Source organism: Leptosomus discolor, chromosome 4 (assembly GCF_034619465.1).
Source record: "Leptosomus discolor isolate bLepDis1 chromosome 4, bLepDis1.hap2, whole genome shotgun sequence".
NCBI lineage: Eukaryota > Metazoa > Chordata > Aves > Leptosomiformes > Leptosomidae > Leptosomus > Leptosomus discolor.
In genome coordinates, this window is record NC_141394.1 from 72877643 (window position 1) to 72903538 (window position 25896).

The window sequence follows — 25896 nt, forward strand, 5'->3', positions numbered from 1 at the left end:
TGCCAGCATGCCTCTCAGTAGCAATCAAAAAAAAACCACCCCAGTGGAAAAAAAAAACATAGATAGAAATGTGCTACTTTGTAAGAAAATCAAAACAAGCCATAAGAGAGCTCCTGCAAACAGGAAAGAAGTCTCCACAGCTCACCAGTAACGCCTAAGTTAAAGTGGAAAGGCCATTTGCCTTGCTTTTAAAACACAAAATTTCATTTTGGTATTTTTCCTAGGCTAGGCTTGAACATGAACTGCATTTAAGGACAATGACCAAGTATTGTTTAACATTTATAAGTACAATCAAAATATTTTTACTGCTGAAGAATATAAACATCAGGAATATTTGATATTAAACTAGCTTTTAACAAGCTACTATTCTTGTTAGATTATTAGAGTATTCCTTAAAATGCTACTTTTAAAAAGGTTCCTAGTCATAAAAATATATAATAGCAGATGGGCTAATGTGTAGTGATTGACACGAAAAATGCAAAATTATGATTTACCCATACAGTTATATAATACTATGGTGGTATTACCTACACGAAGAAAAAATAAACTCTAACTACAGGTTTAATTCTTAAGCAACTTTATCTGTTTTACACAGAATTATCTTAGTTCAGCAGGGGCTAAGAAATTCAAAAAACTGTCCTCTGCAAAGAGGAGTTAGATTAGCTTAAGCCTTCTCCAATAACTTCTGATAAAATGTCAGCTCTCAGCATAGGTTCAAATATTACATCTTAATTCCAATACTCAATCAAAATAAGCTTCTGAACTGAACCATTAAGGTAATCCTCAATTTTTTATTTGTACACATATATTTAAATAATAACAAAGGTATGAAATTATATTCAGAAAGTCAATAGCTAGAAATCTGATTCAAAGGTATGGATTTAAAAAAAAAACAAACAAACAGTATTTTCCTGAGATTTTGTAATTATATTTGCCAGCACCACTAAACAAACATTCTAATCATTTTTTATACATTATCTTCGATCTTCTAGAGAACTTTAAAAACATTATTTAAGAACATAGTTTTGAGATAACAACAATGCGAAGGTAACCTTTTTCGGTGTTGAGATATTGGACTTCTCTGAACTGATACTGTGTTTAGAAGTGGGGCTGCTGGGAACACGCTGAGGATCAGGAAGAGGACGACCTTCTACTTCAGCTAAGATGCATTCTTGGTAAAGGGGGGATTTAAGAAAGCGAGTATAGCTATCAAACTTCATCAAGTTAAATATCTGAAATTAAAATGGAATGGATAACAGTTATACAAGCTTAAATAACACATCAAGAAAATGAAGCTATTTCACAACAGCCAACTCCCACAAAATTTAGGATATCAACCTGTAAAAAACAGTAGGCAAGGCTTTGTTTAGACCTGGTTAAATACACTGCATGAATTTGAAGTGGTCTATTCCTTAGCAGAGGTTCAGAAAAATGCTATGATTTGTGCAAAATACAGGAGAAGCTGAGATGCTGTAGAATCTTGACAACACCATCCTCATAGCCATCTTTTACTGCATTTATGCCTTTGTTCATTCTATGCAGAGCGTAGCCAGCTAGACATTTTAAATTTTTAAAGATTATTACCTCAGTACTACACGTGACAGTATTAAATTATACAAGTGTGTTTTAAGGTAGCTGTGAACAAGAAAAGAGTTTATGATCTAAAACTCAGGAATACGATATAATCACAATATACAAGATATAAAAGGTTAACTACTGACATGGGGAGGGGCAAAAAGTCATTTACAGTATTCTGTAATGTTTATGTGTCCAATCATACAGAAAAGATCAGTATCTTTGAAGATCCAATAATCAAGGTGCTGCAAAATCAAGACCTTGAAAAAGAACAGTTTACATAAAACGGCTGTTCTGGGCAAGAACAACATTTATCTTTAACTACAGAGGAAGGAAGAAGGTCTATACCAGGCCTGGAGTAACATTTGGGGCTAATTTAGCCAAAGCTAAATTTATGCAAGTAAAGGAAGAAAAGTTCTTTCTTAAATGCTAAACAATGTCTGAATTTCTTGTTCCATTTTAGCAAACCTATCGTTTTAAGTGAGTTCATACTTTTACCTTTATATCATCTCCAGAGATTCACTTGATCTAAAAAACAGTGTGAATGCCTCCTTCTTTGGACATGACAAATTCCCTACAAGGAAAGAACGGTATGTGCCACCCAACTGGTTATGGCATTCCCAAGAGTCTACAGGGAAGTGCACCACTAAACCACAGTGGCCCAGCTGCAGATGGAAATTATTTTTCAGATTGTGCAGAGACACTCTTCCCAACAAGCATTAGCCCAAACCTTTTATGGCAAACAGCAAGATGCTGCAGTGTCAGAGAAACCTAATTCAAACTGAATGCTGACTTGGACATTCTTGCCTTCCCCCCCATATATTGCCTCTTAGGTGTTACCTGTGGTGTTTGTTGGGCCCTCTAGCAAACTGTATTCCACATGGTAAGGTATGGAAAAATAGTTTTGTAGGGTTAAGTTTTGCCAGCTTAACGTGCTGAAACAGCTCAGCACAAAGACTAATGTGCCCTCAATGCAGTGTCAAAGACACAATCGGGTGTCAATGACTCTTCCCACTTGAAAAACCGCTCACAAAAGGGGAATGTCTCATGCTATGAAAGATACAATCCTCTAAATGCACGTAAACTGGCAAAATTCAGAAAGCCAAATAGTTTCAGAGCACACGTAGTCTTCAGGTCAAGGCTCAACAAATTATTCAGTGTAGACAATGCACATAGCTCAGAAATGTTTCTTGAGTTCTGTTGAACTCAAAGTATAACACTGTGGTGTATTGCCAAAATAGCATAAAATACGGAGAGGCAATTACGAGATATCAAAATTTCTCAGTCTCACACTTAAAGGTGAACTGCTGATAGAAGGTTAGTTATTGGGGGAAAATCATAAGTGCAATCTGCACACACTAACCAAACACGAAGCTAACTGGAAAATACAAAATAATTCACCTGTCCTTGAGGTTTTCAACGAAACAAAATGTATAGATTTGACACTCAACAAATCTCAATATTTTAAGCTAAATGCGATTTGTGCTCCTAAAATAAAAGACACCATTTTACAATGCTAACCTTAAATACCTTAAATTTAATATCGTTTCAGGATGAAAAACAAAGCTTTTTCAGAGTTGTCTACTGTCACAGAATCTAGCACCAAAAGAAGATAGAATTGTTATTCTATGCTAGGCAGTTCTCTGCAATATTTTCCTTTATTCTTCCTAAAAGATACAAAGAGAGTACAGCAAAAAAATTCCAACCTTTTAACATTGCTGGACAGAGTGATGACGGCTTAAATACTTTATCTGGAGCTCATCATCATCTGCCCAACTACGTTGCTAGCCCACACTACATCCCCAATTTCCTACATTTAGCATTATCATATTAATTTACACGTTAATGACTTCCGCTTATTGGAAAAATCTAGCAGATGCAATTCCTTGTTCTTACAAATAACAGAAATATAGCTTATAAATGTGTAATTTGAACTCTACACGTGAACAAGGGTAGAAAAAAATTACATATGGTTATGCAACTCTACATGAAGTACATGATATTTTATTCTTATTTTAGTATCTTCAAGTGACCTGACAGTGTCTTGTATCCAGAAACACCAAAAAAACTTGTTCACATTCTACTACAAGAAACAGTGAAATCCTAACTAGACATTTTGGCTACATCCACACTGTCATATTACAACACCTCAAACAACAGGCTCAAGAGCAAATTTGGACAGAAAGCAACTTCCAGCAGCATTCGCAACAGGCAGTGCTTGAGAGATAATGGTTTCAGCAGTTCTTTCCAAGGCATTTTCCCACACACACTTCTGCAACTCCACTGAAGCCTTACAGCAACACTCCTTATTCCCCAGCATCATATTAACACTTACCCGATGACCACCACAGATCAGCACCCTTGCACTCTATCATCAGTGCTGAAATCTAAAATATATCTTGTGAAAGACCACAAACACAGAGTCTTCGCATTATTAATATGGTGTCACCACTGTGAGCTGAACTTTGAAGTCTGTGGGTGTGTTGTGCTAACTACATACACCTACAGTTCTATGTTCCTCAGGTCATATCACCCACCAGGACCACAAAAGCGATCTACTGCAGAACCACATCTTAGTGAAACCAAGATATTAATGGCCATCAAGGCAGTTAACGGCCAGCGCTGACCTCAGCCAGGCAACACACCATTAGTACCTCAACTAGCACACCTAGCTCTAAGGCGGCTTACTTTGGCAGAAGTAACTCTCATCCTGCTTCAGCTAATTTTTCAGTGGGAGGAATGTGCCTGACTGAGGGAATCTGATGGGAGAACTACAGAGGCATTGACAGTCTGAGTGAGATAAGCAGGTCAGGTCCAGACAGGCCATGCAGCATTTCACATCAGCATTTTCACCCACCTTATGAGCCCTCCAACCTAAGGACACAACGTTTTCAAAGAAGGAAGAAAATCTGCATCAGTCCAGCCACCAGACTCATTAGAACACCATCTGCTCCACCAGACAACTGAGAGAGGATGAAGAGGGATTCAGGCATGGGCTCCACAAAGCCAAGATGAGGAATGCATGAAAAAAAAGGTCTGGGAATATTGTGGCTGGTAATTCCCACAGAAGCCTCAGGCCTTGGTAGGTGCATTGGAAGTAGCTGTAATGCTAGAAGCTACCAGGCCAACAGTTAGACCTACCTTTCTATCTCCGCTTTGCAGATGGAGGAAGATACTATACCCACCTGCTCAGACTGCCCCAGAAGCATGTGATCTGAGGTTGCACAAAGGCTAAGGTGTGACCTGCTTCATTTACGCAGTGAAAGCTATATCCTTGATTTCTAAATAACATCATCTCAAAATTATTTCTACCAATAAATTATTAGGGTGTCAGAGTTACCAAAGAGATTACTTAGGAAAAAAAAAGAAGAAATTTAAATTCTACATAAATTGTAAAGTGTATCTTGTTGCTACATTAACTGTTCTGCACTCAATATCAATAATTATTTAAAATCCATCCACTTCAGAGGTCTTCAGACACCAACAGTTTTAACAAGCTCTTTGTCTGACAGTTCTATTAAAGGATAAGGGAACGACTCCTTTAATATAACAGACGTGTTTTCCAAACCACTTTAACCAAAATTAGAAAGTATTTGCGTATACAATTGTACACTAAAGAAAAGAATAAGCAACCATGTCCAAACACCATATGCAATGGTGTTGCTCACATGGAATTATTTACTTGCACTAAACCTTCATTTCAGTAATAGTATTTTTTAGTTAATGGCAGTTTTCTACACATATGGAATTGTACAGAAAAAGTCAAGCAGGCTTCCATTACACAGCCTTTTTCTGTTCTGCTAACAGAATCTGTATGATCTTGACTTCAGTGTCTTTTTATACATAATAAAATATACAGCATGTGAAACTACTTTTATAGATTTTAAAGTACTTCAAAGGAAAATATAATATATATATATTATATATATATAATATAATAGACATAAATGTACCGCAGTCATGCTTTCTATGGTTACCTGAAGTTGCTGTTCCTTGAACATATCTGGATGTGGAGAATTGAGAATATCATCTGCCAGCTGTGCCTGGCTATCAATATTAACTGGGGTTGTAGCTTTGCTACACAAGAACTTACTGAAGATCTCCCGAGCTCTGTAAGAAAGCTACAGAAAAGAAATTCTAAATGTATATTTGCTTTAAAACCATATTTTTAGACAGGTATTTCTTACAGTGACATAGTCCATTCAAAAATATACAGCCATTCCAGTTTTCTTAATATATAAGTATTTTTCATTTAACAGCTTTTGTTAAGTTTTAGGCATGTAAATAGAATTTTTCCTTTAAAATTAAAAATACTCACCTAGTATTTCTTAAGCAGTAAAAATACTCAAAATAAAAATTAAAATAATCAAACTATGAAAATAATAAAAGCGAAGCACATCAAATGCTCTTACCAAGGAAGATAATTTATTTTAGATTTTAGACCTTTTACATAACAGTTACTATTTAAATGAACTCTCTAAGCTTCAGTTTCTAGAAGTCAGAAAAAGGTAAGCTCACATATCAATATTTATGTTCAAAACCATTCATGCTCTATATTTAACTTGCTTACTTTGAAACACCTACATTCTGGAAATATTGAAAACACCACCAAACTGAGTTCAGAGCCCTTAAGTGTGTGTTCAGAAAACACATTGTCCAAAGACAGTGGGAAAAAAACTCAACAGTCCACAAAAGAACAAGAGGGACTTGGAAGATGAAACCATTTCCACAGCGTAAACCTGACTAGATTTGGCTGTGGTTTGAATAGAAGTGTTGCCAACCTGTACAAAATTCAAAATTCACCAAAACTGCCTGATCAATGTAGGACTATCTTAAAGGAATAAGACAGAGATTCTCATAATTTGTAAACAAATCTGACTAGTTATAAACACATTATCTTGGCTAGTGGAGGCAGGCTAGCCGAAAAAGCATGACAGGCTGATTTTTGCCTCTCCGTGACACATTAAATTAATTTGCTCTGCACGCCCTTGCACTGGGCTACTGCAGCTAGCCATTTTTCAACATCCAGTATACCTTAGCTCATTTTTACAGAGCTACCTCTGCACTTCACTGCATGCTAAATATATCCAACATCTTAAACTTGGGACAGTACTCCCAGGGGACTGAGAAAAATAGACTGAGGATTCAAACCTATTCTAGCGAAGTCACAGTAGAACGACCAAGCACAGCTCCAATAATTTCAATAATCTTGAAGAAGTAATAACTTCTGATGAAGCAACACCATGTATTGAAATACAACATTTGGTGAGGCTGCACCTCGAGTATGGGGTCCAGTTTTGGGCCTCTCTCTACAAGAAGGGCATTGAGGTGCTGGACAGGGTACAGAGGCGGGCTACCAAGCTAGTAAAGGATTTGGAGCATGTCTCGTATCAGGAACGGCTGAGGGATCTGGGGCTGTTTAGCCTGGAGAAGAGAAGGCTGAGGGGAGACCTTACTGCTCTCCACAACTACCTGAGAGGAAGTTGTAGTGAAGCAGGGGTCGGTCTGTTTTCCCTAGTTACAAGCGATAGAACAAGGGGAAATGGCCTTAAGCTGCACCAGGGGAGGTTCAGGCTGGACATTAGGAAGAACTTCCTTACTGAAAGGGTTGTCAGGCACTGGAACAGCCTGCCCAGGGAGGTGGTGGGGTCATCGTCCCTGGAGGTGTTTAAGAGACGGGTAGATGTTGTACTTAGTGGTGGTGGTAGAGCTAGGACAAAGGTTAGACTCAACGATCTTGAAGGTCTCTTCCAACCGAAACTGTTCTATGATTCTATGAACGTTGACTTACCTCTTTTTTATCATGTGCAGGTACATGGTTAAAATATTCACAGGCCTGCCAAAATAAAATATTTTCTTCACTGAATTCTTTCCGTAGAAAGTCCTAGGGGAAAAATAAACAAATATATAAATGTCTCAAAGAAAAGAAGTTACTTGCCATTTCAAACAACATATTTACCATGCTTGATAACTTTGCATAATGGTAACATTTGAATCAGTTTCACAGTCCAGTTTTCTTCTAAAGCAAAAATCAATGCATGTCCAATATATGCCTAGTGCTTCTCTTTCTCATTTCTTTTTAAATGTATGCAATTGAGAAGAATACATCAAGTTATGACCAAATCATTTGCATGTATACAAAGATGAAGTTTGAAACTTCATGTTAAGTAGTGCATAATTAGTGAATAAACTTTTAATAAAAACTTAAATTATTTATGACTACTTTTAAAAATTACACTATAAAACAGCTGTCCTTAATTGTAGTTCTACTAATATAATAGAGTAGAGGTTTATAGAGCAGTGCCCATAATCAATTCCATATTCATTACAGCATCTTTCTGCATCACATGGCAACTACAAATAATCTTTTATCACTCCTGGTTGATGTGGTTACATGGGTTCTCCTTGGAAAATACGTTCTTAGAGGGGGGAAAAAAAACCAAACCCTCTCAGTACAACACACAGTAATCGGGACATTTACATTAGAGCAACCAAAAGTCTAAATGAAGACTGGGACCCCATTCAGTTGGGAAATTGTACAACCACAAACTGTCCCTGAGTCAAATCTGTGTAATTCAATATTCTCCAAGCATTTTAATGGGGGCGTGGGGGGCAGGGGGGAGATATAAAAAAACCTAACTTGGTCTTCTGAAAAAAATTATCTAGGCACTTATGTAATTGTAACAATGCTTGTTTGTACTTTAGAGCTTTAGGTATTAGTGTTTAATGGAAAATTTTATTTTAAGTCAGCCCACAAGCCACAACCTTCACCCAAGCATCACATTGAAATGACTCAAGCTTCCTTAACATACAAGGCAGTCTCAGAAAGCAATGTAAGGAATCTTCACAGAAATACTTAAAACTTAACTTTATTTGTGCTTTTAAAATTTACATAGAGTTTAGGGAGTCCAAATGTGAGAAAGCGATTGAGAGAAACTACAATACAGGGAGTCTAAATCTACTAGCAAGCTCTCAGTTTAAATTAAATGTTCTTCAGATACCTAACCTGAGACACCAAATGTATAGAAGACTATTCAGAGAGTAGTCAGGGGACATTTCCGCATTTCACATGTAATTACAGATTAAATGAGAATCAAATTAGTGAGCAGGAACTGGAACCCAACTGCCTACTTCCCCCCTCAGTGCCTTCAATACAAATCTAGTCAATCTCCTGCTTGCTTGCTTTCTGGCCATATGATTTGGGCACAGCTGGCTGTACAACAATTCAGCTTCGTCAGGAAGACTGAGCGGTGTCCCAGTTGGAACATTACGTAGCCTTGCAGTTGTCACACATGGCTGGGAAGCTGGAGATGTTGGTTTGAACCACTTGAGGAAGGAACTTGCAATCAGGTCTCTCACTTCCTGGATGACTCCTCTAATCAGCAGACTATTATGCAAAATACGAGTATTTGCAAAACATGCAAAATCTCTTCTTAGAGAGTAATTCCTGCTCTGTGACAAAGCTGTCCTCAGGAAAGGCCTATGCATGCTGAATCCCAAATGCACCATGATGCTTACTATGTAATCGTAAATTAAATGCTGATGCTTCAATGTTCTTGAATACTGGCAGAAATCTGTAATTGCACAGTGTTGTGATAGCCAGGTTGAAGACAAATCCATGCAATGTCTCTCGATCTCTCCTGGGCCTCAAGAAAATAATGGTGCACACAGTAAATTTCAACATTCCCTAACTGTTCTTTAAACTGGGTGTTTCTTTAAGACACACACTTTTCCAATGTTTATAAAAATATTTTTTAATTAGAGTAAAATAGGGGAGAAAGTAAAACTCCCTGAATATCTGAGATTGCCTTTTGCTGACACGAAATGTAAATTTAACCTTTTAATCTGAAAATTTAATAAAATGACGTAACTACTTTCTGAATTCTTAATGTAAGTTTTGAACATGCAGAGTACTGAAAAATTACTGCAGCAATTTCTTAAGTGCACATAAATAAGCAGCACCCCCACAAATGGCATCATTTTTCAGGTGGACTCTAACATCAGAACAGAATTGTAGTTTTTCCTTCAGTCTGACAAGAAGTCTCACTATCTAAGCAGAAATGCTAATAATTCTTAGGCTACTCTGCTAAGAAAAATGGAAAGTCAGGGAACATAATATCCAGGGTATAATATTTTGCTTTCATCATCTCTGTTTCCGCAAACAGGTGTTCACTGTTAATGTGGTTTTTGGGTTCCAACACCAGTTAAGATGGAAGTCTGCTTATTGATCATTTTGGTATTTTAATACTTTTGTACCAAGTAAAGGAGTCTTTCTGACTTAGAAGCTAAATCTCCTATGTCATAGGTTTCTTTATATTCTCTTCCTGAAAATTATGTGGGTAGCACAAAATTGTCCTTGTGTAGCATATTCAGAGTCAGCACCATACTCTCAACAATGCAAAAGTGTATACACTTCAATTTCCATACATGTAAAACAGATGATGCTATTTACAACTTCATAAACGTGCTGTGAAGAAGTATAATTTAAGCTTTGCAAATACTCAACACTATTCCTGCAAGCTGCAGCTTTAACCAGTGCTCTTAGTTAAATTAATTACTTCCAAAAACTATTTCTAAAAACCTTTTGCAAGAAGATAAGCCACTATATAATTGAAAAAATCTTCCACAGGCTTCCAACATTTCAGCAGGTAAACGTGAAGAGATTACCAATTCCTAGGAAACGACTGAAACTATTGCCTTTTTCCTGTGCAAAGGCTACAGATACAAATATAACAAAATGTAATTGTTCTACAAAATGGAGTTTTCTAAATGTTCAGATACAAAGCAAAAAATAGCCTCCATTTTTATGTGAAACTTTTGCTATCCAGAAATCCATGGCAATATGTGTATTACTATGAACCGTACTCAACTGTGAACCAGTTTAAACTTAGAAAGATCCTCAGATAACAACCGTGTAAGAATGAATGCATATCTTGTCCTATGTAAGGACAGTGTCAAGAAAGAAAAAACACAGGAAAATTACTGCAGCAGTATCAAGTATTTTGAAAGGCCCCTTACTGTCCCTCAAAACTTACCGAAAAATATTTAACACCAACAGGATCCTGAAGAAGACGCTCAAACGAAACAGCCCAGCTTGCAACCCTTCTTTCTCGAAGTCGACGACAGCTCTGTACACTGGGAAGACTAGCATTACTACTGAGGCTGTTTTCACTGATGCAGTCTTTTAAATCAGTACTATTCAACTCTGTACAAAAAATGAACAAATCTGTCAATAAAGTATTATTTATTTTTACTCTTCAACATTGTTTACTTGATTTATCACACCTCCTGCTCAAGTTCACAGTAGTGGAGACTTCAAAACATCCCTCCTCATTTTTATTAGGAGTACTTGCATACAAAAAACAACCCCAAACATCTCTCCATTTTCTTCTGTTCCACTGCAAAGAAAATTAAATGATTGTCTTAAAAGTAATCCCCTGCCAGAAGCAAAAGGGGCAGGCACAAAAGGAAATCTTTTTTCTTGCTCCACAAAATAAAACATTTTCGACAAAATTTTCTGCTCACTTTCCTCATCCCATGGACCGCACTCCTTCATAAGGTTATCCAAGTAAGATAGACCTTCAAGACCTTCTATTCACCACAAAGTGGGCAAAAACCTATTTGGTGATAGGAGATAGCAAAATTTCATATACTCTTAAATCAGCAGAGACAGGGGCTCTGTGAAGATCCTCAATTTATCTTGGTTTCTGATAAAAACAGGGATCCATGATTCCCTTCCAGACTCAAGCCCACACGGTGCAATAATCTAGGGGCCCCAAGCTGAGAAATGACCAGATTCTTTAGATCTTGAAAAAAACAGAAGTGCTTTTTTTATTCTGAAAAACAAATTAACAAGAACCCATAGAGAATTCAAGAAAACACATCCTTGTGTAGCAGTGTAACTAATAATTTCAAGTATTAACCCCAGATCATCTTTGTCCCGTTATCAGTAAACTGAATACGCACAAAAAAATACTTAAAGTGACCACTTGTCCACAGAAGTGGGAAGGCAAAAGAAACAGATGCTCTAAGTAAGAGAGGGAACTGTGTACAACAGGGTCCTATTCACAAACTTGTCATTAGTTTGTTGCATGCCTTTTTGCAAATCACCACTCTCTCCATCTCTCGTTTACACAAATGGAAAACTGGTATGGTCGAGCTTACAGATAAACACTTCACAGAGGTGGTTGGAGGTTTAGTTAATTGGGAAGACACAACTAAATAAAGCCCTGAGCTACCTGGTCGTAACAGACCCTGCTTTGAGCAGGAGAGGTTGTACTAGAGATAGGCCCATTCTGTGATGAAGGGATAAAAAAAAGCAGACATTCAAGTCTTTGAAAAACTAGCAGAGACAGATGTGAAAAAATAATATCCTCAAACAAAATGGATGATATCTTCAAAAATTCTATGTCAAATGGAAAAGCAAACATACAGCTCACTATAAGTGTAAACTGATTGAGAAAACTGAATTCACAACCCGTAAGAAATGGCCTGTTCTTCACAGGGACATTTTATTTTTGTTTATTTTCCTCAGTTAATCACCTGGACAAACTAAAACAAGGCGTAATTTCACCAAAATTACTGTTCTATAAGCTCTCCCAAGGTCTCCTTTTCTGTTATATATATATTTCAAAGCACTCTGCATTTCCAAATTCTGTTACAAAACATTACTGTTCCTCCCTGGAAGTATGAACTTTGAACAAAAGAACCATTCAAAGACAGTTATAAGCAGAGGAAAAAGTTATAAAGATAGGTGTAAAGTTAAAAAAAAAAACAACTAAAAAATAGTTCTGAACCTTCATTTTTAAATGTATTCTGTAGCTCAGAAATACTTACTAAGATGTATCAGTTAACTACTGCAAATTTCTATAACCAAAGCTATTGTTTAAGATAAAAATAAGACAAAATAAGACAAAGATACAGGATTAGGTTAGGGAAGAATGAAAATGTAACTTTATATTTTCAACAAGGATATTTAAGGACCATAACAACACATCAGGTATATAAATATTTTCCTTTGCCTAATTGTCATATTAAGCAGAGCTAATTAAAACCAAATAAATATAACGCTGAATATTCTTATTACAAATATTCACTTTTTCCTTTAAGACATATGAAAAAGCATAACCAAGTCAACTGTTAGCTTCATTAGAGAATATCTGCCACTACAGTGAAACTACTGTGAAAGAAGCTAATGTGAATCTGAAAAGAATTACATCTAAGTTTATTATCTGAAGTATTTTGCTTTAACTCTGCAGGTGGATGCATTTTATTTTTACAGTCCAGGATATAAATAGACACCCACTTCTTGATAGATCTGGAACAGTTTCAGATACTGCCTCACTCCTAGAAGGTTCAGTCCCCAGTATTCTCCAACAACAAATGATGAAAATTTCCTAGTTTCTTTCAGGAAAAATCAGGTAAACCCATCCCACATGCCAAACCATTTAAACCTACTTGGCTGACAGAGGGAAATTAGGGAGTAGCCTCACCAAGTGCTCAACTCTAAATTCACAAGTCACAGCGCCTTCGGACTCAGAGGGGATAGCTAAATGGTAGGCACAGCAGTCATTAGCAGGTCAGCCTCGCCTTCCTCCCTCCAAGTGGCGGCTCTTGGGTTTCCCTATGGCAGGCAGGACAACCAAACTGCAATTACAGTCCCCAAATGTTTACACCAGTGGGTGACTGCTAACCACCTGTAACTGACAGCAGCTGCTCGCTCTCTCCAGCTTGTCAGAGTTACCTTTGCTCTAAACTACCCTGGGTTCTCGTTCCTTCGATATGCTGCTGACTCTGGAGGTCCCATGAAAACAAATGAACCGAAATAAGACTGCGTTTTCAACAACTTTGAGAGGTACTGGCACAGGTCCTCCAATGTGCTAAAGCAGCATTAAGGGATTACTCATTCACAATAAACTGTCTCTGTTCTGGTGCATTTTATTTATCTACTTCAGGTTTTTTTCAGAAAGAATTATTGGAATTCATACTTAACCCTGATACTGCTTTGTTTTCCCTTAAAGCAAAAATGCAGCCAGTTTGCTTTTAAAATTTGCACAGATTTCTGCTGGGGTACCTGTCAATCTCAAAACAATACAGAACAAGGTTGTTTCCCAGAAAAGGCTTGGTTATTCTAGTTTCTTTTACCACATAGATCAACAGTTGCAATTACAACAGTTACAGCCTAGTGCAGGTACGCCGTTTAGAATCAGAGGAAAAGAAAGGTCAGATGGGAAGAAAAAACTCACCAACTATAACACTAGTACGCAATTTATCCAAATCACATTTAAAAGAAGACCGAATAAATCATAACTCCTGCTCCACTCCTCTCACAGAGGAGCGTTTCCAATGTAAGACTTCAGTGTCAGGTTTCCTGACTCTCACAACTTGTGCGTTCCTAGGCACACTCAGCCACCTTGGAAAGTGGGAATGGAGAAACTTTCCAACCGAGTCATATATTTCACCTAATGAGGACCCTGTGATGATCATTAGAGGAAACGTGAAGTCCTGATTCCCACCTTCAAACGTTCTAACTGCAAGGCTGTTGTGCAAAGTGGCCTCCTCCTTCTTGTTAAGTGTTAAAAAAAAAAAAAAGAAAACTAGCTATTGTGAATCTCAGGAAGCCAGAGGAATTTACTGTGAAAATTCCAACTCAGATGCATGGACAACTTAGCAGTGTTGTGAGGTTTCCTAATGCCTGCCTTCCTTTCTCCTTACTGTGTGGAAGCACCAATTCATCTTGCATTACCTGTAAAAGGAGGCTCCTTACTCAAGCATCCTGGATCCTGGGGACCTAAATACATTTCTGTTCTGCCCAAGAGCCACTGTTCTGTTTGAAGAGCCACTGTACCTAGTGAGGAAGTACTACTTTCTGTGCAAACTCATTCAGCTTCATTTATTACCTTCATCAAACACAGAATTGACACAAAACCTAGTATTTTACACCTTTTGTGTTCACACATTCTGTGGAAGGTCTTGGTTTTATTTACTTTACAAAACCAGCATTATTTAAGAAAATGCAGGCATTTAATCAACTAAAACCTTTAACGTATTCAGGGTAAGATGGCTTTGAAAGTTTTGATTAAAATCATATAAAGCAGTAAGTCTGAATATAACTAATTAAGGATATTTTTATATTCATTTGTTTATAAAATCCATATACATTTTCGACCTACAAATACTTTTTATTATTGTGAGAAGCCACACGTATTCCTTGTAATATTGGAATATGTACATTCATATAATTAAGCTATACCAGTTAATCACTAAATACGTTACCTGGATAAAGCTGATAAGAACCACTGTGGTGCCACTTAATCAAATACTTCAAGCCATTCAGTGAAAGCCATCCTTCTGAATCCATACCAAGTTCAGCTGTAACGTCCCGGAACCCATTGGGTGCAGATTAGTCTTACAACTGGGCACATTGTTCCTCTGCAACTTTGGGATAAGGGGAGCTACCACGTTTCCCCCAAGCAATTCCTGGTACCCTCTAACACCATTCTAAACAAACTGATTCTTTACCTTCATGGCTTCAAGCAGAAGAAAGCAATAGTATACTTAACACAAAGCATTATAAAATGCTACATAAATAATTTAAAGAAAAGACCTTTTGCCACTGCTGCTAAAGGAACTTGAATTATTTATGTTCCAGTGGAACACAGCTACAGCAAGCACGCATTGCCAGCGTAACTGAGAAATAAGTCATATACCTGCTGGAGGAAATAATCCATCTGTATTTATAGTGTAAAATGTGTGAACAGTGTTTTGTTTTATTTTGGACTTCATTGCAGATTTTTTGCTCTACCTTCTTTAGTTACTTTTTAAAATACAGTTTTACATTATTTATTATTGTAAACAGCAGATTCCTTCCAAAAAAGTCTTTAAGAACACTTTTCCTCATGAAAATTCTTTCCAGGTGACGAACACTAAACCCAAAAATCAGCAGAAACTACAGCAAAGTAGCATCTTAGGAAATAAGACACGCATATAGTATCTGTTAAGTATTATAAAAAGACACGCATATAGTATGATTAAGTATTTAGAATTAATGGTCTCATCTTTGTGGAACTAATCTCTGTAGCGAACAGCAGGTAAGAACTGACTTAGACATTCTCAGATACCTCAACACCCGTCTGTCTCGGAGATGATGATGTACTTCTATTGACCTTGTCTTTGACCTTAAGTTTTTCCCTTTGTAAAGTGCCGTCTAGGTATCAGTAGCAAAAGCCAGACCTTAACTGGGGACTATTGATCATTCCTGTGACAATTCAGTTGGCATAGTGCTCAAAACATCAGGCATAGCCCCCACACTGTGTACGCACTCTCACTATTCCTACAGTCAGCAGGAATGGACAGTTTCCGAGATCGGAAGTAGGAGAAATCTGCTAATTACAGGTCATTGTAGTAACATAAAACGGTTTCTGCTACTCCTAGAGCGTAGGTGCTGCAGATTAATTAATTGATCTATAGCAGTGATCTTGCATCTAAGCATTATTGCAGTTTGCACCCTGGTCGTCTGCAATTCATTAAGCAAATCAATTACAGTTAAGTGGTGCTACTGGTCAGCATCCCTGGAAACAACACTAATTCAAGCACCTATATCTTTTACATGTTACCTATCTTGCAAAGCCCAAGCGCACAGTTTTAGCTGATGAGAACATCCCAGCCTTGCACAAGCTGTGTTACCATGTAAAATAAATGCAACAAGGGGTAGACGGTTTCCAGTTCCTGGCTCTAATGTAATAAAAGCCATATGACATGAGGCTTCATTGACCTTGGAAAGAAAATGTACAGAGAGCTGTCATGCCTCCTATTACACTGAAGGGATATATATAAACACATTGTAATTACTTCTTACACATAAATTTCCTTTCCCAGACTAAAGCTTAACAACATTATTTATAGTATCTAGTTATATGTACAAATACTAATACTAACATTTAGTCTAGGAAGGGAAGTACGGTTACACTAGTGAAATTTTCTTTAATCTAGACATGCCCTAAAATGTCTAAATCTGTGAATCTATTATCGAATAGTGAGACTAGAGAAGACTGCAAAAATTTCAGTGCTGTGACATATTCAATAAAAGTGAAAGCCTGAAAATGTAATTCAGACATGAATCAAGAGCTTTTTACTCCATGCAGCTTTAAATGAAATGAATTAGGATTTTATTTCATTTCACTTTTTCTGGTTACAGTCTCTCTGGTTCTTATTTTTCCAATGCACTTTCTATGTATTTAAGCAGATTAGATATTACTCAGTAAAGTTCAACTACACTCCTTACATAAATTATACCCCCTTCTCAAGTAGCATCTAACAAGGAAGAGAGAGTCCGTGTTAAATCTTCAGCACCAGCTGAAAAAATAGGTCGTACAACTCAAGAGAAAAACGCACAAAACATATTGCCTGTTCTTTCACCTCTGCAGTCTACAAGGCCCTTAGATTTCATGACTTCACAAAACTGTATAGAATCAATTGTGAACACACAATTACCTACAGAATTGGAATGAAATACAAAAGTCATATTGGAAGAACGAAAATAGGTTAGATCTTTAAAACAATTTTCAGCTGGAAGCATAAAAAGCTTGAAAAAACTATCATATGAATACTATCACAGGGATCTCCAAGTTTGGATAGGCAACAGAAGTAAAATAATTTTCACCAACATGGAACAAGAGCCTTCATGGAGACAAGATGCAAGGACATTCCATTTTAGCTAAAAAAAAAAAAAATCAATCAAATTTTTTGCCCCTCAGTACCTGGAACTTAATTCAACCACATACACAAACCAAAAAAGTCTGTGTTTCCTCTTGATCTTTACATCAAACAAGTAACATCTAGGGGAAAAATATATATTTTTCCCACAAAAACATAGCCTACATTTTAGAAATAGAAAGCAGAACACACACAATTATTTACTGTTTCCTTCTTTTGTCACTTTGCAGACAAGACAGACACCATATAGAGTCTGCTCTCATCTAGACAGAAGCACTATTACAGCAGTAGACTGAGTCAGCAGTAGAGAAGGAAAATACCTGACAACGTCAGCCAGCCACTGGAAAATGGCTCTGTCAAAAGGACCAAAACAGTAATGTTTCTCTCAACTTTAGTTTTAGTTTTGCAAGGAATCAGAAATTAGGACATGATGGAGTTTTGTGAATAGTATTGCTAATTTGCATTTACATCTGCATGTAATATGAAAAAATATCCTTACCATTCAAAATATTTCTTCAATTTCACTGCACTTATTAGAGCAACACAGTTTGTCCCCTTTTTATTTAATAAAACTGTCTTGTACTATTGTCAAAGAATAGCAAACAATATGTATGTAAGTGAGTTTCTCTGCAGGATCAAGTGAACCAAGTCCTGCCAAGCAAGACAAGTGAGAAAAGCTTTGTCTACCCTAAACCATAAAAATTCCTTTATTCCATTAAGGAAGCATACTTAAACTGTTTCGATTAACTTCAAAGGTTCAGAGACATCATCTTCTAGTGTTTAACAAAAAGTGGATGTCCTTTAAAACATTAAAGCCATGTTAAAATCAAAACAAACAGGCTCAGGTGACATAAAGAGAAGTTGACTTAGAAGTACTCCAGAACAGCAAAAGCTCCAAACTGGGATTTTACAAATATCAAATTACTTACCCCTTTCTCAAAATGCATCACACTGCAAAGAAATCTCCACCTCAAGAAATGCAACAGCACAGCTTACAACTTAGGAGCTAGAGCACGACTCTTCAAAAGCAATGTAAAGGACAATAAAACAAGATTTTATCTACCATCCAATTATACACAAGTCTACCAGCTCTGCCTCTTTATTATTATGAATGAAGAAGCTGAGTTATAATAAAAACGTGCATATATAGAGATGTGCCACCAAAAAGAATTATGCAAATAAACCAGTGGAAATATGTGAATGGAATCCTGCAATATTTTCATTGTCACAGTTCCCAAAGAAGTCACAGAGTTCTGCTCCACTTTGGACCCACATCTTGTAATACACCGCCTTATTTAACACATATTTTGTTGTTTAATGTGGAAAATTGATTCTTTTTCATTATAAAAGTAAAAACAAGCTTCAGCTTACCTCCATCAGAAACAGTTGCTGACTGCAATAAAAAAGAGAAAAATAAGTGTTACTTAAGTTTCACGGTAAGTATTAGAAATCTCTAAGGTTCACATACTATATGAAGTATTAGCTACTTTAATCACCTGACTAACAACAGATAAATGAGAGAGGAAAATCTAAAGAAACCATCCGTTACTTTCTCACAGCTGTTTCCTCCCCACCATGAAATTCACCCCAGGCCTTTTAACTGCTGTCCTGGAACTTGATCCCACTCGTATTTACTGGACAAAGTACTTCCTGCTGTGAGTAGCTACACTGCTTCCAACCGTCCTTCTTAGATGAATAGTACCCATTGGTTGGCATATGTGAGAAAGCAGATACCTTAAAACTGACCTGCAAAGACTTAAAATGAAAACGTCACCTGATACACTTTATTTTGCTGCAATATCTGGAGGTATGTGAAATCAAAATTAAAATTCAGTATTTTGTCAGTCAGATGACTGAAAACTTCCCCTCTCAATCACTTCTGACTTCCACAGAGCCAAAAGGATGCAAAGAGTGTTTCCAATAAGCTAGGTAAGAACTCCTCACCATCTCTACATCTTACATCAAATTGTCAAGGACAACTAGTCTTCTAGTGAAACAATGATGATTATGTGCTTATCTACCCTAAACTTCTCACCTTTGATCACAAATTACCTCAGGCAGCTAACATTTCTTTAAAATCAAGCAGGTGGCCACTTCCCTAACATGTACTCCCGTGCTTGCACCTTGATGCTCGCTGAGTGAAAGACTGGAAGGACAGCTGATTTTCAGATTTAAGTTTGTATTGATTTTTAATGGCTATTAAAAATTAGTATTATTTTAGTTTGGGGAATATTTTCTTGGCCATGTAAATTATCCATGAACCTTTAAGTAACTTTCTAAATAGTTCAAAAGGAACTCTCTTACTTTGTATGGCTCTTTAAAAAGACAGGGAAGAAACCCTGTAATATCTACAATTTCTTCAAGACAGAAAATGCACAGAAGAAAAAAACATACGTATATACACAACTCAAGAGAAAAAGCTATCTTTCCATAGTTTGTCCATATGTTCTAGCCTTGGCAACAAACATTCCTTCTCCCCTTCAAAATCCACAAAAACCTTTAGTAATCCTTGAAAGAATTGCATTTTCTCCTTTCTTTCTGTTTCCGTTTCTGTTTCACTGCAGGATCTCATACTGTTGTTAACACCATCTGAAGAACATCGCTTGTTACAAACTATTGTGGCCTCAGCATTTGCATCATCATCATAGGATCTGATCTAGTTTTTAGTACAAGTATTCTGGAACATTAAAAGTCTAAACTAGTCTCTACTGACATCATTCCTCTGGTGCTATTCAGATAAAGACAAATACATCTTTCATGGAAAAGATCAAAAAAATGATGGCACTTCTTGTTTGATGATGGCACAACAATAAATGCTTCCAAATCTGTGAAGCATAATAATATAAGTGTATCCAGGCCTCTCACTTTTTTTAATAGCACTGTTTCAGGTATCAAAAAGGTACTTTTGTTTTGGGTACAGTTCTTTAGTGATGCTTAGGACATCTGTTCTACTTCTATTTTGCACCTAAGTCTAACAAGCGTATTATGCATTCAGAAGCCATGACTTAAAAGAATGAAGGAATGGATGACTCAAATTAAAGTAGTAGTATCAGTTTACACATTAGATAGAAAAAAACAAAAATACTTTCAAAATATACACATTTTAGGAATGGCCATTTACTTTGGCAGCTTGCTTGAATCTAGACTCAAACACCACAAGTACAACTCTCCATGTTTCTGAAAGGTATCAAGTAAAATTAATAGGACTTTCACGATAGTAAAACAAATATTTAACCTACCTTTTTCAAAAACTGGGAAGTTGACAAGGGTAAAATATCATTTTAAAGGAAAAATGGTGTAATATCCTAGAAAAGCTCAAACATTACTGTAATAGTACCACCTAATTAAGTGCTGTGGACAATGAGATACAGTTTTACCTCAGTCCATTGAGCATACGTTAATGCAGTGAGCTTTCTACACACCATGGGTTGGTTTTGTCCATTTACTTTAAATGCTTTGGCTAATGCACATGACATTACATGTATCAACATCGTAAAATCTCTCCAAGTCAGGCCTTAGTAATTATTATGTCTAAACAATTAAATGAAAAAAAAAAAAAAGTACCCATAGGAAGAACAGAATTTCTTATCTAAATACCAACCATCTATATTTCTGGCTATTAAGATATTTAATTTCCCCTTGGTTTTGATATATTCCAACTGTATGGGGTTTTTTTTACATTACAGTGTCACTAAAACTGCCCAGCATGTTCCAAGCATTATCAGTTTACTTCTGTAGATCACAGACAAGAACATTTCTTTACATTATCTATGTAACTGAACTAAATCCACTTAATTCGACAAAACTAGAAACTACAGCTTGCAATTATTGTATAAGAATTCACAGTAATATGCACAAAACACATTTGTGAGTACTTGGAAATCTTAATGTAAACCTGTCAGAAACTGCATGCAATCCACATTTAGACAAAGCAGTTCCTTCTCTAAACTGTTCAGCTGAAACTTGTCTAGATTTGTCCAAAGGTATAAGTTGCAAGACCAGATTTTTTTAAATACTATGATGATCTCATTTTTAAAATTCACTATATGTTGGGGGCTGGTTTTCATTCTTCAGCACTCACTCTTACCACCACTGGAGGCTCTTCAGGACGAAATTTGATCTACTATACATATAAAGTTTGATTAAATTTAACACTTACTAAGAACTACCTATTAAAAAATGTATGTATTTTAAAGCTATAAAATCGAACAATTCCTGTATGTAGCCATTTCTGAAAGATGAGGAAGGGTAGGGTATGACCCTGTGCCAGCTAGGGCTAATGTAAAGATTAAAAAAAACAAACACTATTTAAGTATTTCATTCCAAATTACAGGACACGTATGTATTCATTTTGTGAATGTACATATGAACTATCACCCAGAGATAAAATCTAATTGCATTCAACCCTCAAATCTTTCACAACCAGATAAGAACTGAAATTAGTTATTTAGATTACGCTGACTTCCAAATTAGTTTAGGAAAAAGCCCGTGGTATATGCCAGCAGTCTGATGGTAACAAAGTTCCAAATTTTAAAAAAATAAATCTAGTTTAGGAAAACTAAAATGTCTTCATGAGAGCTCTGCTTGCTCAACTAGCTGGATTAGCAGCTGAGGTACACACATACGCACGCAGTCCCCTGCGCAAAAGTGAAGGATGCAACCCTCTTCTCTAGGCTTCCCTAGGGGCAAGATCTTGATCCCTGTGATCCAAGTGAGGAGCTCCATGCCAGGGCCAGCAAGCTGAACAGCGGCTTCCCAGTTAACATACCCCATAAAAGATGTTCTACGTCTCTGTAAACTGGCAAATGCTCCAGCATATATTAGATAGCACAAAGTTCTGATTAAGAGAAAACATGTAAAATTTCTCTTTGTATCATCTCTCTTTGCTAGGTGGAAAAACCAGAAGGGCCCATGAGTTTTTGATGTCATGTTCAGGATCTGCTTGCAACAAATCTAAAAGAGTATTAGCTTACAATAATTATCAGGGAGAAAACTACTTTGTGAGTACATAATTTATTTTTTTTTTCCAGAATAGAAATAGACAACCTAGTATCTTGCACCAACAACAGGGTACAAAGGGAGTGAGGGCATAAAGGAGAATAATTCATAAGGTTGAAAACGCCTATATCTTTTAGCTTTCATGGTCTATAACCTGCTAGATGTGTGCACCACTGCATAAAACTAGTCTGATGGCATCTTTCTGTTGACAGAAACTCTTACCCAGAAAATCCATTTAGTTCCATTTTACACGGAGCAGGTCCCAGGAAACTAAGTACTGTCAGAGTCTGCCACAGTACCATGATGCAGAAAACTGAAAAATACCCTACCCATACCCCAGACATTACATTGAGCAAATAAATCCACGTGTACAGACTACCCAGGTAACACAATATGAAAATGTCCTTTTTCTCAACCTCAAGATTTGTCATTCAAGTCAAAGTCATGCTCAAGTACTTGAGTAAAACAAAGGGAAAGATGGGGATACCGGGAGGGGTGACACATACCAGGAAATGCCAGGCCTTAGCAATAAAACGGAGCAACATGAAATCATCTGTGCTAATAGAGTGTGGGTGAGTGCCTTCCTGAATCAAAAAGAGACATATCTATTTCCAACTCTTTCTGAGATGTGGGGGGATAAAATCTATAAGGAGAGTGAAGACTTATTCCTCTCTCCTACCCTAAAAATGACAAAATCACAGATTAAACAGAAACATCTATTTCTTTCATGGGCATCCAAAACCATTCAGAGAAAAAGGGATCAAAAAGTACCTCTCTGTGTCCTTTCTAAAGTGTACTTTCTTCCAATGCAGGCATCAACTTTTTGTTGCATCCAAAGAATTCTCTGACTGCTGCCTTCAGAATCTGTTAGACTTACCTACCCCAATATCATACAACACACTACAAAAGCCCCTCTCATTAAGCTGTCCAGCTTGGAATACGATACCTAGCTCCACCAACCTTCTAACCTGAGTTTTTCATACAGTTTCAAGATTTGCGAAACTTGTCACGTTGTTTAAGAGATGAAGCACTGAAGATTTGCAGACTGAATACAAATAGCCAACTTTCAAACATTCAGGGAAAGCCTATCTCTCAGTCGACTGTCTGCTTGCATCTAGCTTTGTTCAAACTCCTCGTTAAATCACCTGAAGCAACTTCTCCTTTTGCCAAGGTATGAATTATGAGCAGGTCCCTATATCTTCAGTCACATTACTCCAGGACTTACATTACATACATGTATTTTTATCCTTTTAAATACATTACAGCACTAACATTGTACAAATGCCATGAACTCCAGTGATCTCTGGGAAGGAGATCATGTCTCAAAATAGGGTATACACTGTTCTAACATTTTAAATATAAAATAAAGCCACATTACTTATAAATTACTGCTAGATTTTCCTTCTAGTAAATAATCTCAAATGCACTTCTCATCTAAACATTAGAGTAATATTATAGTATTTTTATCCTTGTTTCAAAATGTTATTGCAATTAATTTCATGATTCAGAATTCTATGAGAAGGGTGTCCCTCCAGAATACCACTTAAAGGAGGACTATTACATAATTATCTTTTCAATTCTCTACCAAAGAAGTGCATTTATAACAGTTAATACAAAAGTATTCTAGATGTAAGAATTCCCAAGGAAAAAAAAAAATACAGTACAACTACTGTACAACAATTTTACTGAATACATTCTTCTCTGAAGGTTAAATATTTTGTCAAATATTTGAATCTGTAGAAACAACATATGAACAGTAAATGATTTGACATTTGGAAATCCTTTAAGAAATAAATGTTCAACATTTTACCAATCTTATCACATATCTACACAGTGCCATAAATGCCAAATCCATCCCTAAAATTATCTTAATAAAAATATATACAAAACATATACAGTCTTACCTAAAGATATAATATTGATATAACTGTACAGAAAGCATATACAAAATACATTGCAGAGAACTAAAAAACAGGCACAGATTGTAAACACACTGATTTTTTAGCTTCATACATATTGGATACAGGTCATAAACACACCTCAACATCTGAATGTTAGTTGGTACAATAAGATTCTCTTTTCTCTGATAATAAAACCCAATGTTTGCATTTACAAAGGAGTTTTAACTTAAATACTTTAAAGTAAAAAACCTTAAAGGCTAAGCAAAAAGCGTTCTGAAGCTGGTAACATTCTTCTCTAATTTCTTGCCAATAACAATAGCTTCTTCTAATTTCTCACTGCAACGATCTCTTGCTTAGCTAAATATAATTCATCACTTACCCGCTCTTCGTAAGAAACAGCAGTTATTTTTCCTAACAGTACTCTTCCTAAATTCATCTTCACTTAATATGGAAAAAGCATTTCCTTAACACATCAGCTTCTCAAAGATTAAACTAAAAAATTCAACCCTGTTCCATGCCTGTACACGCCAGCAAAGTTTAAAGGCATTTCGTATGAAGTTCTATTTTACTCCCTTTATGTTACCCATAGCAACAGGCCAATGCAGGAAGCTGTGGTTCGTCAGGGATTCAGATTAGATCTCAATTATCTCTCACCAGAAAAGCTAGATCATTTTATATAAATCATGCTGATTGTATTTTAAAACGTTTCCTTTAACAAATCAGGAAAATAAAATGATGTTGAATTGAGTGATAGTCCTGTACTCAATAAAACAGATTTCCAAGATAGTTTTCAGAAAAAATTAGTTAGTCACTCTAACATTAGTTATAGAAACATTTACATAGTAAACCACTATTTTCAGAGGTTTACATAATGCAAGCCAGAATAAAGTAGAACCTCAAACGGTCTATTCTGATTAACTTCTTTTCAGTGGTTAACACTATAAATTGCATGTAAAAATCTGCAGTACAAGGAAACTTGGCATATTTGGTTAAACCTAGGAGCAGCCTGTTGTCACTAAACCCAAAATTCTTCTTTCAGAAACCAGCTGATATTCTGCCCTTCCTTCCTCACTACCCAAGCTTGTGCTCAATCGATGTCAAGACAGTTCTGTGCACAGTGCCTTAGGAACAGAGAGCAAAATAGGCTACTTGTAATGTAAGAGGGAAGTGCTATTAACTTGCCTGTGACAGCAGTGTCTTCAAGAGACTGTATATGGAAAGTATAGGTTTTCATGAAGTTCGCTGCTGTTCACGAGTAAATAGTGATAGTACCTAAACCATTCATTTCTGTTATTTTTTTTAAGCAATCAGAATACAATTTTCTCCTAAAAATAAACGCCAGAATTGCAAACTGGGAATGATTAGTGGGCATTTTTATGCTAAGGAATGTCCTTAAAGCCAAGGTGGACTTACTAGTTAGCAGTTTAGGAAAGAGGAATCTTCTCCCTTGTTCAATGCAGCATGAGGAATCCCCCACATCCATACAGTTTCTAGGTTGAGCCCCTAATATAAAAACAACCCTATGAAGAAGGCAAATATTACTCTGAACTTATACAGAGAGAAAATGAGGCAAAAAGAAATTAAGAGCCTTTAATCAAGATCTCACAGTGACTGTCTTGCCAAAGACAACTCAAGTCTGCACATCTTCCCATTTTTGGATTTAGGATGAAGAGACTTGGTAAACAGAAAAACTCAATCTTCTCAATTT

The 25896-nt window shown here is 36.5% G+C and overlaps 1 protein-coding gene across 3 annotated transcripts in view; it reads right to left on the reverse strand.

The window, feature by feature from the left end:
• Positions 1-25896, reverse strand: part of RGS12 (regulator of G protein signaling 12) — an 80974-nt gene that overhangs the window by 25329 nt on the left and 29749 nt on the right. For all 3 annotated transcript variants that reach the window (XM_009953961.2, XM_086464019.1, XM_086464020.1), the window contains exons 3-7: positions 18661-18682; positions 10611-10780; positions 7367-7459; positions 5553-5696; positions 1053-1232 (exon numbers count right to left, since the gene is read on the reverse strand). In XM_009953961.2, coding sequence (XP_009952263.2) covers positions 1053-1232; positions 5553-5696; positions 7367-7459; positions 10611-10780; positions 18661-18682 — 609 coding nt within the window. The remainder of the gene's footprint in view (positions 1-1052; positions 1233-5552; positions 5697-7366; positions 7460-10610; positions 10781-18660; positions 18683-25896) is intronic.